The sequence below is a fragment of the Macaca thibetana genome, chromosome 1 (genome assembly GCF_024542745.1).
Source record: "Macaca thibetana thibetana isolate TM-01 chromosome 1, ASM2454274v1, whole genome shotgun sequence".
NCBI lineage: Eukaryota > Metazoa > Chordata > Mammalia > Primates > Cercopithecidae > Macaca > Macaca thibetana.
The window spans coordinates 28,214,186-28,237,153 of NC_065578.1; the positions used below are offsets into that span (position 1 = coordinate 28,214,186).

A 22,968-nucleotide genomic window follows, 5' to 3' on the forward strand; every position below is an offset into this window, starting at 1 on the left:
AAAAAAAAAAAAAAAAAAAAAAAAAAATTAGCTGGGTATAATGCCCTGCAGTCCTGGCTTCTCATGAGGCTTAGGTGGGAGGATTGCTTGGGCCCAGTAATTTAAGGACACAGTGAGCTATGATTGTGTGACTGCACTCCAGCCTGGGTGACACAGCAAGACCCTGTCTCAAAAAAACCCAAAAACCAAAAAACAAACCAAAACAAAAAATGCCAAATACTGTTGTAAGGGCAACTCAGAGAGGTTGCTTTTCTGAGTTACCATCAGATTTAGCTAATGTCACCATGCAGGGAGTTAATGACCTCAAAATGCTGCAATCTAAGGGTAAGACAGTAGTAATATTACCACTAGGGCAGGAGAAGCTGAGAAAGCCCCCTTTTTCCTACACAGTCCTCATTCTTCTCATCCAGAGCAAGCTGACTCAGGTGGGGTTTTTTTTTTTTTTTTTTTTTTTTTTTTTTTGAGACGAAGTCTCGCTCTTGTTCCCCAGGCTGGAGTGCAATGATGCAATCTCAGCTCATTGCAACCTCTGCCTCCTGGGTTCAAGTGATTCTCCTGCCTTAGCCTCCCGAGTAGCTGGGACTACAGGCACCCGGCTAATTTTTGTATTTTTAGTAGAGGTGGGGTTTCACCATGTTGGCCAGGCTGGTCTCAAACGCCTGACCTCAGCTGATCCACCCACCTCGGCCTCCCAGAGTGCTGGGATTACAGGCGTGACCTACTGCACCCGGCCTGACTCAGGTGGTTTTAGGGAACAAAGCATAAAAGTAGAAGTCAAGAGCACAGATGCCAAACCTGGTTTTGCTATTCTGCTGGTTTGAGAAAATTCCTGTCACTGAGTTTCAGTTACTCTAATGTGTAAATGGCACAGGCAAGAACAGCCTGACTCGCCTCCTCCAGGAGCTACTGTAGAAATCAAATGAGATAAGGAAATGAAAAATTCTATAAGCTGGAAAGAAATGAGCATCAACTCCCAGCCCACATTCCAGTTCCAGACAAAAGAATTCCAGAATGTCAGTACTGAGAAGGCCCTTATCGAGCATCGACTTTGAACCCCTCATGCAACAGGGGAGGAAATGAGGAAGTCACTTGCCCAAAGCCCCCTGGCTTATCTAGGCAGAGTTGGAGCTGGAACCTGGGTATCTGGGCTGCCTTCCTTCCATCTACAGATATTTATCTTGCACCCAGGCACTTGAACAACACAGACACATTCCCTGCTTTCATTCTAGTGGAGTTGAACAGGTGAAAAAAAGCAGATATGATAATGATAAATTATAAATAGAGACAGTAACAGCAAGGGAATTACTTTAGATGCGAGTCAAGGATACTTCTCTGAGGAGGTGACAGGCTAAGAGTGACTCAGAGCACACAAAGAACATCTTAGGCAGGGGACGCAGCAGATGCAGAGATGCTGCAGCAGGACAGACACAGGACTGGGATGGGATGATGCTGCACCGCAGGGTGGAGACTGATGGGAAGAGTGGTTTGAGACGCAGCTGGCCTGGCTGATGCAGCGGGGGCTGGGCAGGTGATGTGACACTTTCAGAATTCTGACCCACAGTAACCATGAATTCCACTGTGAATTCGTACATATACATACATGAATATACATGTAACACAAGCCTGTGTTTCACAGCTTACCCTTACTATGTAAGAGATACTCTATTTTTTATTCTTTTCTGCTCAACTTTAATTTTAAAAAGTGCTATTTGCAACTCACTAGATTGATTTCCCAAATGGGTCACAATCTGCGGTATGAAAGCATGACCTCAGCACCATGGTATGGAGAGCTGATCTTGTTTTAGTGAATGAGTGAGTGGGAAGCCTCTAACAAGCTTTAAGAGGAGACTGAGATGATCTGATATGTGCTTTAAGATCACTTTATTGCTGGGTGAAGACTGTGGAGTAGGGAGGGGCAGTGTGGAAGCGAGAGGTCTTTGCGGGGGTTGAGGTATGAGATGATGGCTGCCTAGACTGGGACTTTGGCAGTGGGGATGAGGAAGAGAAGATGGATTCGAGTTCTGTTTTAAAGATAGAATCAATAGGATTTGGTGAGGACTGGGTGAGGGGTCTGCATCACATGGGCAGGATCTTGTATGAAGAAGGGGTGAAGAGTGTAGGCTTTGGAGTCAGAGAGACTCCAGCCTTGATTCCACTGTGTCTTCACTGTGTCACCTTAGGGAAATTGCTTGGAGCCTTGGTGGCTCAGCAGCTGGTCACTGTGGCAGCTTGGGGCCCTTGGCCTGTGCTTCCAAAGCTCTTGGGCATGCCTGCTCACTATTTAGTTGCTGGGATTCTAATGGTATCCTGGTCCTATGTGGGCCAGCTGTGGGAAGCAGGGGGCAGCCTGGGTAATCACTAACCGTGCTGTAGGAAATGGGGATGTCAATGTGGGCTTTAAGGACCAGGAACTGGGGATGGGAGGCAGGAACACTTTTTATTTTTATTTTTTTGATACGGAGTCTTGCTTTGTCACCCAGGCTGGAGTGCAGTGGCACGATCTTGGCTCACTGCAAGCTCCGCCTCCCAGGTTCACGCCATTCTCCTGCCTCACCCTCCCGAGTAGCTGGGACCACAGATGCCTGCCACCACGCCTGGCTAATTTTTTGTATTTTTTGTTAGAGACAGGGTTTCACCATGTTAGCCAGGATGGTCTCCATCTCCTGACCTCATGATCCGCCTGTCTCGGCTTCCCAAAGTGCTGGGATTACAGGCGTGAGCCACCAAGCTCGGCCTGGGAACACTTTTTATTGAAGGCTGTGTCAATCCTAGAGTAGGTCTATGGCTGAGAAAATAAGAGACTGAAAAGGCAAGGATTCCTCTGGAATCCAGGAAGTGCCCCAGCATCCTGTGGGCTTTCCCCAGACTGGCCTTCAAATCATTGTTCCCACTCATCTCAGCTAACACTTATTGCACTCTACCCTGTGCCAAATGCTTAGTGCAGGGCTTTCTATGTATGAAATCCAGGGCATTTTCTAATTCCTCTTATGGCACGACAATGGAAATCCAGCCCTTGATATGAATTTCTGGGGCTTAGCAGTCCCTAATCCTCTTCTCAAGAGACGCTGGGTGGGAGGGAGGCAGCACCCATGGTCAGAGACAAGGGCTTTCAGGATTTCAAGTAGAACTCTTAGGCTTGAAGTTGGAGAGACCTGCTTAAAAACCCTGGTTCTGCCACTCACTAGTGTGTGACTTTGAATGATCACTTTACCTTTTTTGAGTTTCCATTTCCCTAATCTGTGAAATGCAGAAAATAACACTTACGTCATAGTGGGAAGATTAAACTAAAGACATTTGTACAGAGACTATCACTATGCCTAGCATACAGTGGGTGTATAACACACATTGTTTTCCTTTAATGATGCTAATTCCCAGACCTTAGCTCTGAGGATTCCCAATTCCTCACTCATATGCAACTGACCCTTAACCATCTCCATTATCTAACTTGGGGGTCAGCAAATTGTGACCTGTGGGCCAAATCTGGCTCACCACTTGTTTTTGTAAATAAAGTGTTTTTTTGTTTTGAGACAAGGGTCTTGCTCTGTTGCCCAGGTTGGAGTGTGGCTTACCGCAACCTCTGCTTCCGGGCCTTGAGCTATCCTTCCATGTCAGCCTCCCCAGTGGCTGGGACTACAGGTGTACGCTGCCACACTTGGCTAATTTTTTGTAGAAATGGACTTTCCCGGCCGGGCGCGGTGGCTCAAGCCTGTAATCCCAGCACTTTGGGAGGCCGAGACGGGCGGATCACGAGGTCAGGAGATCGAGACCATCCTGGCTAACACCGTGAAACCCCGTCTCTACTAAAAATACAAAAAACTAGCCGGGCGAGGTGGCGGGCGCCTGTAGTCCCAGCTACTCCGGAGGCTGAGGCAGGAGAATGGCCTAAAACCTGGGAGGCGGAGCTTGCAGTGAGCTGAGATCCGGCCACTGCACTCCAGCCCGGGCTACAGAGCAAGACTCCGTCTCAAAAAAAAAAAAAAAAAAAAAAAAAAGAAATGGACTTTCCCCAAGTTGTCCAGGCCATCCTTGAACTCTTGGACTCAAGCGATCTGCCCGCCTCAGCCTCCCATGCTGGGATTACAGGCATGAGCCACCACGCCCGGTCCTGCAAATAAAGTTTTACTGGAACACAGCCATGCTCACTCAATTGTTTATATATTGTCTGTATGTTTACAATAGTAGAATTGGGTAGTCACAAAGATGGTATAGCCTACAAAGTCTAAAATATTTATTATTTGGCCCTTTAAGATAAAAGTTTGCCAACTCCTGATCTAATTCATAGAGAAATTTGGCATTTGCAAAGATCATTGCATATATTCGCTCAGTTGAGTTTTATTAAGAGTCTACTGAGACATGGTAGGCAGTGACTATTAGTTCCATTTTCGAGATGAAAAAACTGAGGCACAAAGTAGCTGTGACTTAAATCAGGTCATACAGTGGAGCTGGAAAGAGAACTTGCCCCTGATTCCAGAGCCAGTGCTCTTTCTATGGCTCTGTGCTTCCTCAGGAAGGTTTTGCGTATTTCCCAAGGAGAAAGTCAGTTGGCAAAGATCTATGTACACCATCTGGTCTAGTCTCCCCTGGGATCGGCTGCACGTGGGAAAAGGCCGGCTATGGGCTCAGCAACAGCTGGGCAGCTCAGAACCATGGAAAATGACCAAGCTGTGGCCAGCTGAGAACTTATATGTTTAATAGTTGCCACTCTTACTAAATGGCAGTCTTCATGAGAAGAAGGACCATGTCCGTTCACTGCTGTGTCCTTGAGTCCAGCATGCTGCAGATGCTTACAAAATGTTTACTGAATACACTGAGTTAATTGCAGTACTCACAATTATAAAATCCTCATCCTCTCTGGCTGGCACCTTTGGCCAGGTGCGGTGGCTCAATGCCTGTAATCCCAACACTTTGGGAGGCTGAGGGGGGCAGATCACCTGAGGTCAGGAGTTCAAGACCAGCCTGACCAACAAGACAAACAAGACAAAACCCCAGCTCTACTAAAAGTACAAAAATTAGCTGGGCGTGGTGGTGGGCGCCTGTAGTCCCAGGTACTCGGGAGGCTGAGGCAGGAGAATTGCTTGAACCCAGGAGGTGTAGGTTGCAGTAAGCTGAGCAACAGAGAGAGACTCTGTCTCAAAAGAAAAACAAGACAAAAAAAGAATCACCTTTTCTCCAGGGAAGAATCCCTGTTCTGGGTACCCCCACCACCACACGTACAATTACCCAGACACCTGGCAGACGTCCTTTATTCTCATTTCCAAACTGAAAGTATTGCCAAATCTTGTTACTTTAGCTCTTGACTCCACACCCTCTTCTCCAGCCCTACGGCCCTGTCTTATTCAGACCCTCACCCTTCATCATCTGAAGCCTGACTTGTTTGCCCACCTCCTCACAGGCTTTCTGCCTCCACCCTCTGCCTTTCCAGACCAATGGTTTGCAGACCATTCTCTGCATTGCACAAATCCTAACAAATCATTCCTCTACTTAACTCTCCGTTGGTACCCCTTGCACTGTGGATGCCGGCCCACCAGGACCCAGCTCCAGCCCACCTTTCCAGCTCCACCTCACTTCTCTGCCACTCCCACCCATGAGCCAGCCATCCTGAGCTACCTGCAGCTCCCCACCAGTGCTGTGCCTTCTCTTATCACTTACGTTCACACATGCTGCACTCCCTGCCTGGGAAGCCCCTCCTCACCTAGCCCACTGGCTGCACTTCCAGCAGCTCTTCCAGACTGAGTTCAAGCATCACTTCTCCGGGAAGCCTTTTTTAAGGCTTTCCAAGATAGAGGACTCTTGTCTTTGTGTCAATCCTGTGATTATAGTGCTTGTAATACTGTATTGTATTAAGTGTTGTGTTTCCATTCCTGGGCCTCCTACTGCCAGCCAAGAGCACTCTGAGGGCAGGAACTGTCTGCTCACCTTGATAGGACCTTCACTCAGCACAGGGGCTGGCCCGAAGCACTGGCATCAGGATCCAGTGAATCCTCGCAGCTCTCAATTTGCTCAAATGGCTGAGTTCCTTCACCGCCAGGTGGGTGTAGGAGATGGTGCAGCCATTCTTGGCAGCCTCCATGATCTTAGAGAAGCAAAGAGCTTGTAGTAGACTCCTATTACTGTTTTTTTCCCCCCTAGTATTTTTTTTTCTTTCTACAAGTGCTCCTTCCTAATCTCTGGGGCTGTCAACCACAAGGCCCCACCTTCTGTACCATGGAGGAAGGTGACAGACTCAATCAGAGCAACCGGAGTGGCCCTACCCCACCCCAGGGGACTGGTTCCGGGATGGGCAAGGCCCATTCAGGGCCCTTCTGGGGGATGTGCTGGACATGATTGTGGAGGATGTGCTCATTTGTTTGTTTTTAGGGTGATATGAACCTCAGGCTGCTGGTGGCCATCTACGAGAGGGGTGTATCAGAGTGGATCTGAATTCTAACTCCATCACTTCTGGCTGGGTGACCTTGGACAAACTGCTCAATAGTTTACAGTTTTCCATTGCATTTACTGTTGTATTGCCTGCAAAATGGGAAGGAAATAACCACCTCATGTTGTGGGAACAATTGAGTTAATATACATGAAGTGCTTAGAGTAGTGCCTGGCACAAAGAGAGTGGCCAATAAGTATTTGCTGGTTTGATTATATCAATATGCGGGGATAGCCCATCTGAGAACAAGTGAGAGACACAACTCTGATAGTACTGGGGCTCTTAGATCCAGCTGAACCCAAAGCTTTCAACCTGTTACACTTCCCAGTTCCACAGATCAATTAACTTTTTTTTTTTTTTTTTTTTTTGAGATGGAATCTCACTCTGTCGCCCAGGTTGGAGTGCAGTGGCACGATCTCGGCTCACTGTAACCTCCGCTTCCTGGGATCAAGTGATTCCCCTGTCTCAGCTTCCCGAGTAGCTGGGACTACAGGCATGCCACCATGCCTGGTTAATTTTTGTATTTTTTTTTTTTTTTTTGAGACGGAGTCTCACTCTGTCCCCCTTGCTGGAGTGCAGTGGCCGGATCTCAGCTCACTGCAAGCTCCGCCTCCCGGGTTCAGGCCATTCTCCTGCCTCAGCCTCCCGAGTAGCTGGGACTACAGGCGCCCGCCACCTCGCCCGGCTAGTTTTTTTGTATTTTTTAGTAGAGACGGGGTTTCACTGTGTTAGCCAGGATGGTCTCGATCTCCTGACCTCGTGATCCACCCGTCTCGGCCTCCCAAAGTGCTGGGATTACAGGCTTGAGCCACCGCGCCCGGCCAATTTTTGTATTTTTAGTAGAGATGGGGTTTTACCATGTTGGCCAGGCTGGTCTTGAACTCCTGACCTCAGGTGATCTGCCCGCCCCAGTCTCCCAAAGTGCTGGGATTACAGGCATGAGCCACTGCACCTGCCCTTAACTTATTTTTTTTTTTTTTTGGAGATGGAGTCTCGCTCTGTTGCCCAGGCTGGAGGGCAGTAGCGTGATCTCGGCTCACGGCAGCCTCCGCCTACTGAGTTTAAGAGATTCTCCTGCCTCAGTCTCCCGAGTAGCCAGGACTACAGACGCGTGCCACCACACCTGGCTAATTTTTTGTATTTTTATTAGAGATGGGGTTTCACCATGTTGGCCAGGCTAGTCTCGAACTCCTGACCTCAGGTGATCCACCCACCTTGGCCTCCCAAAGTGCTGGGATTACAGGCGTGAGCCACCATGCCCAGCCCCAACTTCTTTTTTTACAGCAAGTTTGAGCTGGGTTGCTGTAAGTTACAACCCAGAAGATCATAACACTGGTGTGTAGTGGGAACCCAGGAGAAAGAATCCAGTGAGCACTGTCATTTTGCTGTTTGAGTTTGGGCCAGGGCTTTACTTCTCAAGCTTCAGTTTGTGTCCGATGGGTGGATAATACATGTCCTGCTTCCCTCTTGTAGCTGCTGTGAGGATCGATGTGTATAACAGATGTGCCTTGAAAACTGTTAAGTGCTAAAAAATAAAACTCACCTATGACTCCTTATAATATATCAAAGAAAATCCTGCTCATTACCTTGGCTTGGGAAGGGCCTTACCCCATGTGGACCCAAGCTACCTTTTTAAAAAAATAGAGACAGGGTCTCACTCTGTTGCCCATGCTGGAGTGCAATGGTGCAATCATAGCCCACCGTAGCCTGGAACTCCTGGGCTCAAGTGATTGAACCTGCCTTTCTGGCCTTCTTTCTCACTCGTGCAATCCTCTACTATGTGCAAACCCTCTGCTGAGGCTACAGTGGATTTTCCACCATTTCCCAATCTCACCTTTGTGTCTCTGCTCATTTTACGTCCTCTACATGAAATGCCCTTTGGCTCATCTCCATGTATAAACAAAATTCAGGCTGGGCACAGTGGCTCATGCCTGTAATCCCAGCACTTTGGGAGGCTGAGGTGGTGGGTCACCTGAGGTCAGGAGTTCGAGACCAGCCTGGTCAACATGATAAAAACCCCTCCCTACCAAAAATACAAAAATTTGTTGGGCGTGGTGGTGGGCACCTGTAATCCCAGCTACTCAGGCGGCCAAGGCAGGAGAATCGCTTGAACCTGGGAGGCAGAGGTTGCAGTGAGCCGAGAACGTGCCACTGCATGCCAGCATGGGTGACAAAGTGAGACTCTGTCTCAAAAAAAATAAAATAAAACAAGGCCAAGTGTGGTGGCTCACGCCTATAATCCCAGCATTTTGGGTGGCCGAGGCGGGCGGATCCCTGAGGTCAGGAGTTTGAGACCCAGCCCGGCCAACATGGTGAAACCCCATCTCTACTAAAAATACAAAAATTAGCTGGGTGTGGTGGTGGGCGCCTGTAATCCCAGCTACTTGGGAGGCTGAGGCAGGAGAATCACTTGAACCCGGGAGGCGGAGGCTGTGGTGAGCCGAGATCGCACCATTGCACTCCAGCCTGGGCAATAAGAGCAAAACTCTGTCTCAATAAATAAACAACAACAACAACAAAAAACCCTGCATTACCCAGGTACACTGAGCCAATCAGTGGACATCTACAGAGTGGGTGAAATAGGATCTGGAAGAACGAAAAGGCAGCTGACACCTGGAGAAACTCACCCAAACCAGCATTTGCTGGAATCACCCAGTCTCCTGGCTTCAGCCCGGTCACATTGCTGCCCACTGCTACCACCTGTGCAACACCTTCGTTCCCTCCAACAGCTGGCAGTTCAGGAAGGAGGCCATAGTTTCCTGAGGAAGAAGAGCATTAAAGGGTCAACCAGTGATATTTGGGCAGTGAAAGAGCATGGACTTGAGTACATGCCATCCTAGGCCTGATCTGGGCTCTGCTTTGGACTGTCTGCCTAACCAACCTCTGAGCCTTAGCTTACTTGTCTGTATAGGGGGACTATATTCTTTAGTGTTCATGGTTATTATGAAGATCAGATAACATACGAAATAAAACCAGCATGTCGTAGGCACTTCACAAGGTTTAGTTTACTCCCCACTGCAATCTTCTCAAAAATCCTCACATGCCAGAAAAGGGAGGCCAGACAGGGCTGACACAGCCTGTAGACGGCTCATCTGGAGAACAGCTGCTGCTAATCACAGGCATTTCACACCCACACCTGAGGAGGAATGAAAACGAGGTGGCAGCTGAACAAAAAAGCCAATTAACATAAGCCACAGAAACCAAGGTTACCTTGGATCATATTTATGTCAGATGGATTGATAGGGGCCGCCAGCATCTTCACATGGACATCTGATCCTCCCACAGCAGCTAGCTCCAGGTTCTTGAGTCTAAGCACAAAGCCAAACGGAGATGTTCATGTCATCCAGGCTAGATTGGGTGTTTCGCTCAAATCATCTCCCCAAAGTAGGTCAGGCAACATTTCTGAGCTGCCATGTGTGCCCAGGAATTATAGTTCTGTTATAAAAGAGAGGTACCATAAGAAATCAGTACAGAAGGCTGGGCGTGGTGGCTTATGCCTGTAATCCCAGCACTTTGGAAGGCTGAGACAGGCGGATCACCTGAGGTCAGGAGTTCAAGACCAGCCTGGCCAACATGGCGAAAACCTGTCTCTACTAAAATAAAAAAATTAGCCGGGCATGGTGGTGGGTGCCTGTAATCTCAGCTACTCGGGCGGTTGAGGCAGAATAATTGCTTGAATGTGGGAGGCAGAGATTGTAGTGAGGTGAGATTGTGCCATCCATCCTGGGTGACAAAGCAAAACTTTGTCTCAAAAAAAAAAAAAAAGAAATCAACATAGGATACAGGTTGACTCTCATTAACCACAAGTGGAAAATCTACAGTGTTTTTCTTTTTTTTTTTTTGTTAAAGACAGAGTCTCACTGTGTCACCCAGGCTGGAGTACAATGGCGCAATCTCGGCTCACTGCAACCTCTGCCTCCCGGGTTCAAGTGATTCTCCTGCCTCAGCCTCCCAAGAAGCTGGGACTGTAGGTGCTTGCCACCACGCCCAGCTAATTTTTTTTTTTTAAATTTTTAGTAGATGGGGTTTCACTATGTTGGCCAGGCTGGTCGTGAACTCCTGACCTTGTGATCCGCCTTCCTCGGCCTCCTAAAGTGTTGGGATTACAGGTGTGAGCCACTGCACCTGGCCTTTCAACCCCACTGCCCTCTCTGGGACAGGAAACCTCTGCTGGCCTAGATGAGCCCTGTGTTTCCCAAAACTCGCTTGGTTATAAGAATTACCTGGTATGCTCATGGATATAAATCATCAGGCCTACCTCTGAATTACTGAGCCAGAATCTCCAGATGAGGGCACCCCAAGTAGTTCTTACCAACAGGCATACCTGGGAAATCCCAGGCTAGCTGACATGTCCTCCACCTGTTTGATTTTATTCTTGGTCGTAATATATACAGGGGAGAGGAGATATTTCTGTTAGTTGTGGAGTGTGGGGGTAATGGGGAGATGGCCTATGTAGTTCACAAAGACCTCTATGGGTGGCCGTGATTCACTCTGAGTGATGTCCCTTCTGGAGGAGGATTCTTGTCTGGCAGAAAGGACCCTGGGTGGAGGGCTGAGGGTCCTGGGCGTAAAGCTCCACCACAGGATGCCTGGGTCACCATGGGCAAGTTTCTTCTCTGCTCTAGGCCTCTGTTTCTCCATTTGTAAAACAGAGTTGCAGTAGTGGTTTGAACCTGATCCCCTCTGGGAGCCTCTTCCATGTTGTCAGTGGTAAGTCCCTCTGCTTGTGGTGGGTCTTGGACACCACGGTGGCAACATCTTTATCCCACTGAAACTTTGCTTAATGGGCAAAACCTGCAAGAAAGCTTTTGAGGGAGGCCAAGTTGCAATGTACATGTGTTACTTTTGTTATTTCAAAAAAGTTTTTTAAAAAAGGAGATCTGCCAACCAGATAGTAGTGGTCAGTGTATTAGACCCAAGGGGCCTGTGACTTTTTAATCACCAGTGACTGCTTGCTTGCTTTCTCCACACCCCTAAGATTTCATGTTTGCAATGTTTCTCTCTGCCCAAATGCATTTATTAAGTAATAATTCATTTTTACTTACCCAAGACACATAAAACTGCCAACAAGAGGTTCTTAGCATTAGGCAACAGTATCACCAAACTAAGCTGATGTAATTCCACCTACTTCCTGCAGAAATCTGACCTTTTAATTACACCGCAGGTTTGATCTTGTGGTAAAAGTGTGATTTTCTAGAAATGTTTAATAATAGGTGGGCGTGGGGGCTCACGCCTGTAATCCCAGCACTTTGGGAGGCTGAGGTGGATGCATCACGAGGTCAGGAGGTCGAGACCAGCCTGGTCAACCTAGTGAAACCCCATCTCTACTAAAAATACAAAAATTAGCCAGGTGTAGTGGTGTGTGCCTGTAGTCCCAGCTACTCAATTAAGGAATGTATGTATTTACACATAGCTGGAGGATGGGGAGTCCTTGCAATAGTAATAACTACTGTTTATTCAGTGCTTACCAGTCAGGCACACTGCTAAGTGCTTTACCTGCCAGCTCTCCTATTACAATAGCTCTCATACTATTGTTCTGATTTTACAGCTGAGGAACAAAGGCTCTAAGAGGTAAATAACTTGCTCATGGCCACTACAAAGTAGCAAGTGGCTGACCTGATTTGAACCTGGCAGTGTGATCTAGAGAAGCCAGCAGGTAAGGTGCTGACCCCACACCAAGCAGAGGGCAGTGAAATGAGCACAGGCTGGACCGGCTGTAGTTGCCTTCTGGGGAGAGGGAGGGAGCGCTAACAGGTGGGCGCGAAGCAAGGAGGCATCAGCCCAGATAGTGATGTTTCACTCTCAATGTGTGTATTAAGTCTGCATTCAAAAAAAAAATCCTGCCCAGAGCAAATGGATTTTGGACTAGCTGCCCCTTTATATTATCCACAGCGCTTCTCTCCTCCATTTTCACAGATCATCAGAGGTTTTCTGTAAGCTGACAAAGTTCATGTGCTCAAGCTGTTTAAAGACATTTTTTCTACACATTTTCTATACGTTCTTCCTACAGCCCAGAATGTTTCTCTATGAAGTGAGGAATTCAACTCACCCTTCAAGGCCCAGTTCAAAGTTTACTTCCCTTAAGACATCTTTCAACCCTCCTCCTAGTCCAGGAAAAAAAAAAAATCACTTGCTCGGTGCTCCCATTGTACAGAATTATACATCATGCTATTTATGACTATCTCATATGAGTTTACTAATGTTTAGTTTGTGAAGCCATTTCATACATTTTTGTCAATTGATCAGGAGAAGACATAGGTTCACAATCCCTTTTCTGAAACTCTTGGGGCCATGTGTTATCTACATACCCACTGGGGGCTGCTGCAGCACCCTGTGATCAGACACATGAATGTTTCTGCAGCAAAATGTAGGAATACTCATGCCAAGTGAGATGAATAAAGACCACATAAAAACCTCATGTTAGATCAGGTTTCCTTCAAATAAGTTATAGAAAAAAACTGTCAGTTTCCAGAGCTTTCAGGATTTTGGAACCGCAGATGCAAATGCAGACTTGGATTCAGGTCTTTCAGACTCTGAGTTCAGAGCTCTTTTTACTTATCACCTAGTTTTGTTAGCCAGAATGTGTGTGTATGTGCTGTCTCCTTGTTAGACTGTGAGCTCCCAGAGGGCAGAGAACTTTTAGTCTCAACACACTGTTGAATAAATTTCTCACTAGTGAGAAAATGTGGCATAAGTGCCAGTCATGGCCAGGCGTGGTGGCTCACGCCTGTAATCTCAGCATTTTGGGAGGCCGAGGTGGGTGGATTGAGGTCAGGAGTTGGAGACCAGTGGGGCCAATATGGCGAAACCCCGTCTCTACTAAAAAAAAAAAATACAAAAATTAGCCGGGCATGGTGGTGTGTTCCTATAGTTCCAGCTACTTGGGAGGCTGAGGCAGGAGAACTGCTTGAACCTGGGAGGCAGAGGTTGAAACAAGTGGAGATCACGCCACTGTACTCCAACCTGAGCGACAAAGTGAGACTCCGTTTCAAAAGAAAAAAAAGTGCCAGTCATTAAGGAAATCAGGGGCAGGGCCCAAACCAAAGGGTCTTAGCTGTTTGTACTTGCTCTTCCTCCTTCTAGGCTGTTTATGAAAATACTCCTGAAAGATGGGCTCAAATAAAGATGGAGATTATCCTTAAGGGCATTCAGTCTAGGCATATACATCACATGTGCAGCAAGACTACACTTCTTAAAAATCTAGATGCCTGTGGTCAAGATGAGAATACAGGTAGATCTCAGTTCACAGATGATGGGTAGAGCACGGATCTGGAGTGAAGCAGGCAGCCCTGGGTTTGAATCCTACCTTGGTCATTTATCAGCTAGATAAACCTCAGAATATTCCCTTGTAAAATGGGATAACACGAGAACTCAGTTCACAGGATTACATGAGTTAATGTATGTAAAGCATTTATGGTAGTACCTACACAGTAGATGCTGAAGAAATGGCAGCTGTTTTCAGTTGTGGGAATATCCAAGCAAACCTTTGAAACAATTCCCTGGTTATACCTCTGAAAAGAATCACTGAGTCACTGAAAGGAAGACAGCAACTTTTTGGAAAATTCAAGTAAACGTAATTCAACAAATATTTACTGACAGTGAAAGTGCCAGATACTGTGCCAAGGGGCTTCATGATGAATAAAGGTGGGCATGGTAGCATGCATCTGTAGTCCCAGCTGCTTGGGAGGCTGAGGAAGGAGAGTTGCTTGTGCTCAGGAGTTCAAGGCTAGTATGTACCATCATCACACCTGTGAATGACCACTGCACTCTAGCCTTGGCAACAGGAGACCCTGTCTCAGGAAAAAAAAAATAAATAAAACAAATCTCCTTCTCAGGGCCTTGATGGACTGGGAACGCATCCATGGAAACACTGGGAGAAGGGCTGTAACAGAAGGAGGCTTGTGGTGCTAAAGTTGGCTGACAGTGTCCAGCCTGGTGGGAGGAAGAAAACAGAAGATTCGAAAAGGGTTTTTGGAAGAAAGGATACCATAATTTGAAGGATAAATAGGCATTTACAAGGTGGATGGAGAAAAGACAAAAGGTTTTCCTGCCGGAGGGAATGACAAAGAATCTGACCCAGGAGTAGACCAGGCAACAGGTGTAATATGCATAAGAGCCATGAGAATGGAGAGAAGGATTCAGTAACGTAAAATCTTTTAAATAAACACACTAATGTCACTTGGTGACCAGTTCCATGTGGCGGGAGGGAAGGGAAGTCTTTGATGGCTCCCAGGCCTTTGGCTTGGACAACTGAATGCTGAGCTAGGGAGGAAGGAAGAGTAGATTTGGAGAGGGGACACAGGTGACCCGCAGTATGGATACAGAGCAGACAGTGCTCAGGGCTAGACATATAGAACTGTGAGTTGGCTGGGTGGGTGGAGTCTAGGAGAGTCGAAAAACCTATTTTGGGTGATTTCACTCAACAATGAAATGACAACTTATGTCGATGGCTTACTGAGCTCCAAGTATGCTTAACATTTTATATACATGATGCCGTTCAGTCCTCAAAATGCCTATGTGGAGGGTGGTATCACCCAAATTTAAAGCAGAGGAAACTGAGGCTCAGAGAAATAATTTGCTCAAGAGTCTTGATCTTAAGCTAGACTCCAAAATGCAGGCTGTTGAACACTACGCCAGCATTCACTACACTGTGTGTGCTGAATTTTCCTTGGAGATGCTGTTAGGTATTTCTTTTTTCTTTTCTTTTTTTTTTTTTGAGACAGAGTCTTGCTCTGTCACCCAGGCTGGAGCGTAGTGGCGCGATCTCGGCTCACTGCAAGCTCCGCCTCTCAGGTTCATGCCATTCTCCTGCCTCAGCCTCCCCAGCAGCTGGTATTACAGGAGCAAACCGCCACGCCTGGCTAAATTTTTTGTATTTTTAGTAGAGACGGGGTTTCACTGTGTTAGCCAGGATGGTCTCGATCTCCTGACCTTGTGATCTGCCTGCCTTGGCCTCCCAAAGTGCTGGGATTACAGGCGTGAGCCATGGCACCCGGCCTTTTCTTTTTTTTTTTTTTTTTTTGAGACAGAGTCTCGCTTTGTCACCCGTACTGGAGTGGTGTGGTGCAATCTCGGCTCACTGCAAGCTCTGCCTCCCAGGTTCAAGGAATTCTCCTGCCTCAGCCTCCTGAGTAGCTGGGATTACAGGTGCATGCCACCATGCTCAGCTAATTTTATTTTTATTTTTTATTTTTAGTAGAGACAGGGTTTCACCATGTTGGTCAGGCTGGTCTCAAACTCCTGACCTCGTGATCCACCTGCCTCGGCCTCCCAAAGTGCTGGGATTACAGGCGTGAGCCACCACGCCTGGCTGTTAGGTATTTCCTGGGATCCAATTGGTTTGGGAAATGCTGCCTACTAAGCCCCTTTTCTAAGATTCTGACTACACGTTAGTCATAAAGGCTCTGAGAAGTCCCCGAATAAAGAAACCCATGTGGCCTGTGTCATCCAGAGCTTTCCAGATTTAACGCGGGCTGGGAACACTACAATATTTTCACAGCGCAGCCTGCCCCAAACAGCAATTTGAGAAACCATGCTCTGGGCCCCTGGTTCTCTTCTTTGTCTTCTGGGAAGCCCAGCAGCTCTGTCATTTGAGATTCACTGAAGTGGGAGGAAGGAGAGTGAAGAGGGCCAAGCAGGGGTGAGGGTCTAGGAGATGGGAAGTTAAGTTGAAGCTACAAACACAGGTGGATGGTGGCGGGGGCTGGCCCCACGCTTGCTGCAAGCCTGGGGGTCAAGGGGTCCAGCTGCCTCTCACCAGGGAGGCCAGCCTTGGCCTGCCCCAGGGAATGCCATCAATACCACACGCACTGCTGTTCCCGCAGACAGTGCTAACCACGTCGTCAAGGATACCATTCTGCTGAGACAGGAGGGAAAACAGGGACCAAGTCTGAATTCCAAGAGTTAAACCTCTAGTGTAATGACAGCAATTTCTTCCCCGTTCTTAAAAAAAAAAACTCACTAAAGGAAACAGTGGCTATGTTTTGGAGTACAAATGAGGCACCCAACCCAGCCTGGCTAGATCTCAAATTGCTTCCCCCATACCGTTCGCGTCCTCCCTCTGTGAGTGTAATGGCGCCATGCAACTTGAGGGGATGCCACTGTCCTCCATCAACAGATCCCAGCCTGGATAAGGTCACAATGGCTCCTTTGAGGCCAAGGCTGTACACCTGTGATGCCATACGAAGTACAAGGGAGACAAAAGCAGGCAGAAGAAAGAGCCTTTTGAGAGGGGGGAAAAGAGGCCAGTACCCCGGAGACTGGCACAGTTATACTTGCTATGTAAGGTGGGCATTAGCTAGCTCTGCTGAGATATCCTTCCTGCGTTCCACATTTAATTAGCAATCATTTGTACTTATCTTTCATCTTTTACTCAATCACATCAAACGGTCAATATCATTTCGAGCAGGAAGAACAGGTAGGGAGAAATTGTCACTAGCCAGAGACTTTCTCATCTACTTAGTACAGAACCAAGAATGTTTGTGTCATCACAGGGCACTGAGTGAATGTAACTGACCCTCATGTGGTCCTCCCCAGTCTGTCCCCTGGTCACCAAGCTGCCTTCTGTGATTCAGTGAAATGCCTGGTGTGCTAGGTACATTGTTCCTGGATTTGACTAATAATTAATAAGCAGGGCACAACTAGGCAATTGTGAAGGAATGAAGTTCCTCAGCTCACAGCTTGTAAGGGCCTGGCTCCCTGGGAAATAAGGGAGTCCTGGGCTCTCAGGGAGAGCTCCTTTACCTGACTGAGCAAAGCTCCTTTGTTCCACGTGGTTTGGTGTGCTGGACACAACCACACCTCCCTGCACCTCTTACGGCTTCCAGGACTCCCACCATTCAGGACTCATTTTTCGGCTCTTTAGCACAATCATTTTGAACCGAAGGAATCAGAAACTTAGGGCAATTCTGGAAGTTTCTACCCAGTTAGCAAAGAAACCTTCTCAATCCCCTACTTTCCCTAAACTAAGAGGACCAGAAAGTCTGCGGGCCCCATGATATTCTACATCTGCTGACACTCCACTACAAGGGAGTTGCAGTGTCTGTCACTCAGCTTGCACAGTCCCTGCCTGCCTGCAAGCTGCTTGGATCTCTTTGACAGGTAAAAACACAACCATGCAGCTCCTGTCTGGCTGGAGGCTGGGAGGGCTATTGATTGTGTAACCAACCAAGGGCCAAGGGAGGGTCCCTGGTGAAATCTTGTGCCCAGGATCCCAGATTTCAAGTCAAACCATTGCTCCCTGGAGGCTGCTGGAACAACCATTGGTGAGCAGGCAGTCAAGGCCTGCGCTACTTTCATAGAATTGTCAGAGCTGGACAATTGTTGGAGCAAAGAGGATTCACGTCTCATGATAATTTCCATGGCTGCAGTGTTATGCTGAGAAGGATGCTGAGGGCCCATCTTGTCTTGGCAGGAAGAGCGTTGTCTGGGGAGAATGTGATAAAGACGAGTGTACGTTTTGAGGTCTATAGAAAGGAACTGTGAAGGTCTGCGTGGGGACAGCACACATACCCGTATTTACCACTGCTGACCCTGGTCACTCTTCATTTTATCAAGGAGTAGCTGAAGATAATTGGAGACTAACGTGATTTCCTTACTGCCATAATTGGTGGCAGAGGTGGGACTGGAACACAGGCAAGAAACATCCCAAGTCACAGGTTTACCTCGTATCATCTTTGCTTTTTCTTCTCTAAAATGAGGACCCCTCCCACCTCACCCAGGGTGGGAAAGGCCAGTTCATCCCAGAGAGCTGCTAGGAGAGGGCAAGAGACAACTTGGAGTGGCACCGAGGGGCAGCTTTCCTCCCGGCCTCTCTGGACGGAGGGAAAACCCCAGTCTTTTGTGTAATTCCTGGGGGTGTGCCTGCAGCTTTCACCTTCAGCGGCAACAATGAGAAAATCAGGGTAGCACGGCTTGGCCCTAAACTCCACAGCCTAGTCTGAAGGCCCGATGGAAGGTAATGTACGAGTTATAGAATGTGGAATCTGCTTAGGCTTGAGCCCTGTGATCTGAGGGTAGTCCCCTCTGAGCTGGTTTCAGCAGACACCTTTCTCACATACATATGAGTGCACAGTGGGCAGTCAACAAATACGGACCGATCAGACACACCATGTTTTCTCTTCCCTCGGGGTCTTTGCACATGTAGGTTCCTCTGCTTGGGACGTTTCTCCACTTTCCTGCTCACTGGATCTCTGGGGCACTCAGTTTACACCCTGTCTCTTCAGAGAACACTCTGACTACCCCGAGGGGGTTAGGCACCCCTCTTCTGGGTGTCCACAGCACTCTGAACATATCCCATCACAGCATTTGCACCACTGGACGATGGTGGCCTTTCTCCTGGACTAGGCTGTGAGGCTCTGAGGGTAACGACCACAACAGATTCAACTCTGTACCCTCAGTGGCTTGCACTCAGTAAACTCTCAAAGAATACATGCTGGCCAACTTACTACATCCATGCGTTCTGTTCCCACGCCATTCATGGCCACAATAAAGGGCTCTAAACAGAGCACCAAACCCAGAATGCGATTTTTTCCCCCAAAGTACTAAAATTTGGGTTTAACAATCAAGTCACCTGCAGTTTTGCTTTACATTAACTGTAAAAAGAAGAAATTCCTGAGAGTAAACAGTGCCCTATAGTGAGAATGGATAGCCTGGGGCCCCACCACCTGCTCCTCCAAAGTCTATCTGGCTTAAGACAGAATGGGGAGGCTGGATGCAGTGGCTCACACCTGTAATCCCAGCACTTTGGGAGGCTGAGGTGGGCAGATCACCTGAGGTGGAGTTCAACACCAGCCTGGCCAACATGGCGAAACCCCGCCTCTATTAAAAATAAAAAAAATTAGCTGGGCATGGTGGCACGCACCTGTAATCCCAGCTACTCAGGAGGCTGAGGCAGAAGAATCACTTGAACTTGGGAGGTGGAGGTTGCAGTGAGCCAAGATCGCACCACTGCACTCCAGCCTGGGGGACAGAGCCAGACTCTATCTCAAAAAAGAAACAAAAACAAAAAGACAGAATGGGTATACGTCCACGGGTTTTCTAGCTCATTTTCATTTTTGTACTAGCAGCAGGCAGGTGAGAAAGCCAAGATGATCAGGATGCTGTTTTACAAAAGCCTCGGGATCCTGAAAAGGGGAAGAGACAGAGAATGGTATTTCTAAAGTTTCCCAAGGTTGGGGCTGCCCTTTCTATAGCATAGGAACTTGGGGTTACCTGAATGACCTACAATTTCACCTTCTCTTCTAAGCTTTTTCCCAATTTTATAGTCCATCTCATTCTCAAAAATCATTTGAGACCTTGGGAGGTTGAGGCAAGAGGATCGCTTGAGCTCAGGCGTTTGAGATCATCTTGGGCAACATGGTGAAACCCCATCTATATATTTTATTTAATATATTTTTTAAAGTTTATTTAAAAAATAATTTGAGGTGACTGCCATTGTTTCCTCAGGCCTATGTCTATATCAAGGACTTTTAATAAAGAAGGGGCATCCTAGCTGTATGATCTTGGATAAGTGCCTTTCAATCTACTTGAGCTTCAATTTCGTTATCTGTAAAGTGGAAGTAACGATAATCAAACTGGATTGTTGTGATTTATATATAGGCGGCATTTAGCCCAATGCTTGCTATACAGCTTTTCAATAAATGAAAGCTGGTTTCACCAGAAGATCCAGAGAATGGTAAAGTTCTGAGGGGACTTTCAGGAAAAAAAGAAGGCAAGAGAAGAACTAAGGGTTTCTGGGAACTATCATTTTTTTTTTTTTTTTTTTTTTTTTGAGACAGAATCTCACTGTGTCGCCGAGGCTGGAGTGCAGTGGTGCTATCTCAGCTCACTGCAACCTCTGCCTCCTGGGTTCAAGCGATTCTCCTGCCTCAGTCTCCCAAGTAGCTAGGATTACAGGCACGCACCACTGTGCCCGGCTAATTTTTGTATTTTTAGTAGAGACAGGGTTTTGATATGTTGGTCTCGAACTCCTGACCTCTGGTGATCTGCCCGCCTCAGCCTCCCAAAGTTCTGGGATTACAGGCATGAGCCACCATCCATGGCCCCTGGGTTTCTGGGAACTATCTGATAGGGAATCTAGAACTCTGCACAAGGGACAGTGGCTATGGAGAACTCTGAAATTTCTCGAATGTTTGTCATTCTTCTGCACAGTCTTTACTTAGATCCGCAGTTTAATCTTTTAAATAAAAAAGGCCCAAATACTTATTTAGGGGACCCCATTTTGGAAGAAAGGGAAAGAAATTAAGCAACAGGGGAAAATGGCTTAGGAGAGAACAGCAGCAATGTTTGGAGGCAAACAGGAATGAAAACAGGGATGTGAGAACAGGAGAAACCTGGAGGCCTCCTTTTGAGAAGTCAGACCTGAGCAGGCTGTTCCTCATTCCTTCCCTCCTGCTTGCAGAGGTGTGGCCCACAGCGCAAGCATCACAAACCACACTAGTTCTGAGAATGCTCTGTTCAGACTCTAGGTAGTCCCATGACCCCTACCTGGTGTAACCTGACCCAGACACCTAGTTACCAGGATGTGTAAAGGACACCTGATTCTTTCTGTGACAGTGTGGTTACCCTAAACCTCGAAGACATGACTACAAAGAGAATCCCAGTCTCTGGCTTCAGTCCATATGAGAACAAGTAAAGCCACCTGAATCTGGGTCAGAAAGGAAAGTTGCCCTTCTGGAGCACGGAGAGAATTACTGCTTGTCTGACAATCTATCCATAGGGCAGTGGTTCTCAAGCCTGGCCTGGGCAGCAGAGACACCTGGAGAGCTTTGAAAAAAACAGATGCTCCAAGCTAGCACAGACCTACTAAGTACCTCAGGAGTGGGGCCTAGGAATATGTACAGTAGTTTCTAAAAGCACTACAGGTCAAGCTGGGTGTGGTGGTACACACCTGCAATCCCTGCTACTCAGCAGGCTGAGGCAGGAGGATCCCTTGAGCCCATGAGTTCAAGACCAGCCTGGGCAACATGGCTTGCTCTCATCTCAAAATAAATAAATAAATATATAAAAAATAAAAGCTGTCTGATATTTTATGTGGGCAAATACAAAAAATAAAAGCACTACAAATGGTGACTGTGCTGTGAAGCCAAAGTTGAATATAATGCTTTATGGAAGTATCTTTTTTTTTTTGGAGAGGAAGTCTTGCTCTGTCATCCAGGTTAAAGTTCAATGGTGCGATCTCGGCTCACTGCAACCTCTGCCTCCCGGTTCAGGCAATTCTCCTGCCTCAGTCTCCCGAGTAGCTGGGACTACAGGCGTGCACCACCGTACCCAGCTAATTTTTGTATTTTCAGTAGAGACAGGGTTTCGCCATGATCTGCCCACGTCAGCCTCCCAAAGTGCAGGGATTACAGGCATGAGCCACCGCGCCTGGCCGGAAGTATCATGTTTTGAACTAGAGGGAAATTACTGAAGTTCCACAGAAGGAAATAATAGAAGCTGTCTTTTTATTTATTTATTTTTTTCCCAAGTGGCATCTGCAAACAGACCAGTCTGTTTCAGCTTCTTTGGCTCTCCAAGGGGAGGGAATCAATTAGGAGGCAACTGCATTCAGCTGAACTTTTCCAGGCCTTCCTCATCACCACAGCCGAACTTAATAACAGGTACACTTTTTCCGGAAATTTAGATTTAGATTGAACTAACATTTTAGGAGCACCTGTTTTGTAGCAGGTCCTGCTGCAGACACAAACTGCAAGTCCGTGGGAGAGACACTATGTTGTTCTCATTTGGTGTACGTTCCTGGAAACGGAGGAGTGTTCATCAGAGCTGTACCAGTTCCTTACAACACAGTCCTTAGTGAGACGTCTTCCCTGACACAGTGCTTTATTACCTGCGATCAACATACAATTTGGAGTTTACTGACTGATGTGTCTTCTTGACATTCTTTTCAATTTCTGTAATGCTGGATGTGGCTAGGCTGATTGCATGACCTTGAATTTATCTGAGGCTTATCCTCACAACCTGTCAAAACATCTAGCTTGAATTTTTTTTTTTTTTTTTTTTGAGATGGAGTCTCGCTCTGTCACCCAGGCTGGAGTGCAGTGGTGCAATCTCGGCTCACTGCAACCTCCGCCTCCGCGGTTCAAGTGATTCCCCTGCCTCAGCCTCCTGAGCAGCGGGGATTACAGGCGCCCACCACCAAGCCTGGCTAATTTTTTTGTATTTTTAGTAGAGATGGGGTTTCGCCACGTTGGCCAGGCTGGTCTAGAACTCGTGATCTCAGGTGATCCACCGACCTCAGGTGATCCACCCGCCTCAGCCTCCCTAAGTGCTGGGATTACAGGTGTGAGCCACTGTGACCAGCTCTAGCCCGAATTTTAACCATTAAAGTAATGCCACATTTGCCTATCCTTTGGAAAATAATCAAACAATTTGCTGGGAACCAAAGAGTTAAAAAGAAGGTACTGCACAAGAGTATGCAGGTGTTTTTTGGTGGAGAGCACTGCACAGATCTTAGCTGATTACCACTATGAACTTTGTCTGTACTGTCTCCATTTTTAAAGATGATGAAACCAAGGCTCAGAGAACCTCAGTAACTTGCCAAGTGCAAAGCT

The 22,968-nt window shown here is 47.3% G+C and overlaps 1 protein-coding gene across 1 annotated transcript in view; it reads right to left on the reverse strand.

The window, feature by feature from the left end:
• Positions 1-22,968, reverse strand: part of MECR (mitochondrial trans-2-enoyl-CoA reductase) — a 38,352-nt gene that overhangs the window by 14,179 nt on the left and 1,205 nt on the right. The window contains exons 2-3 of the mRNA XM_050795791.1: positions 9,626-9,723; positions 9,043-9,174 (exon numbers count right to left, since the gene is read on the reverse strand). Coding sequence (XP_050651748.1) covers positions 9,043-9,174; positions 9,626-9,723 — 230 coding nt within the window. The remainder of the gene's footprint in view (positions 1-9,042; positions 9,175-9,625; positions 9,724-22,968) is intronic.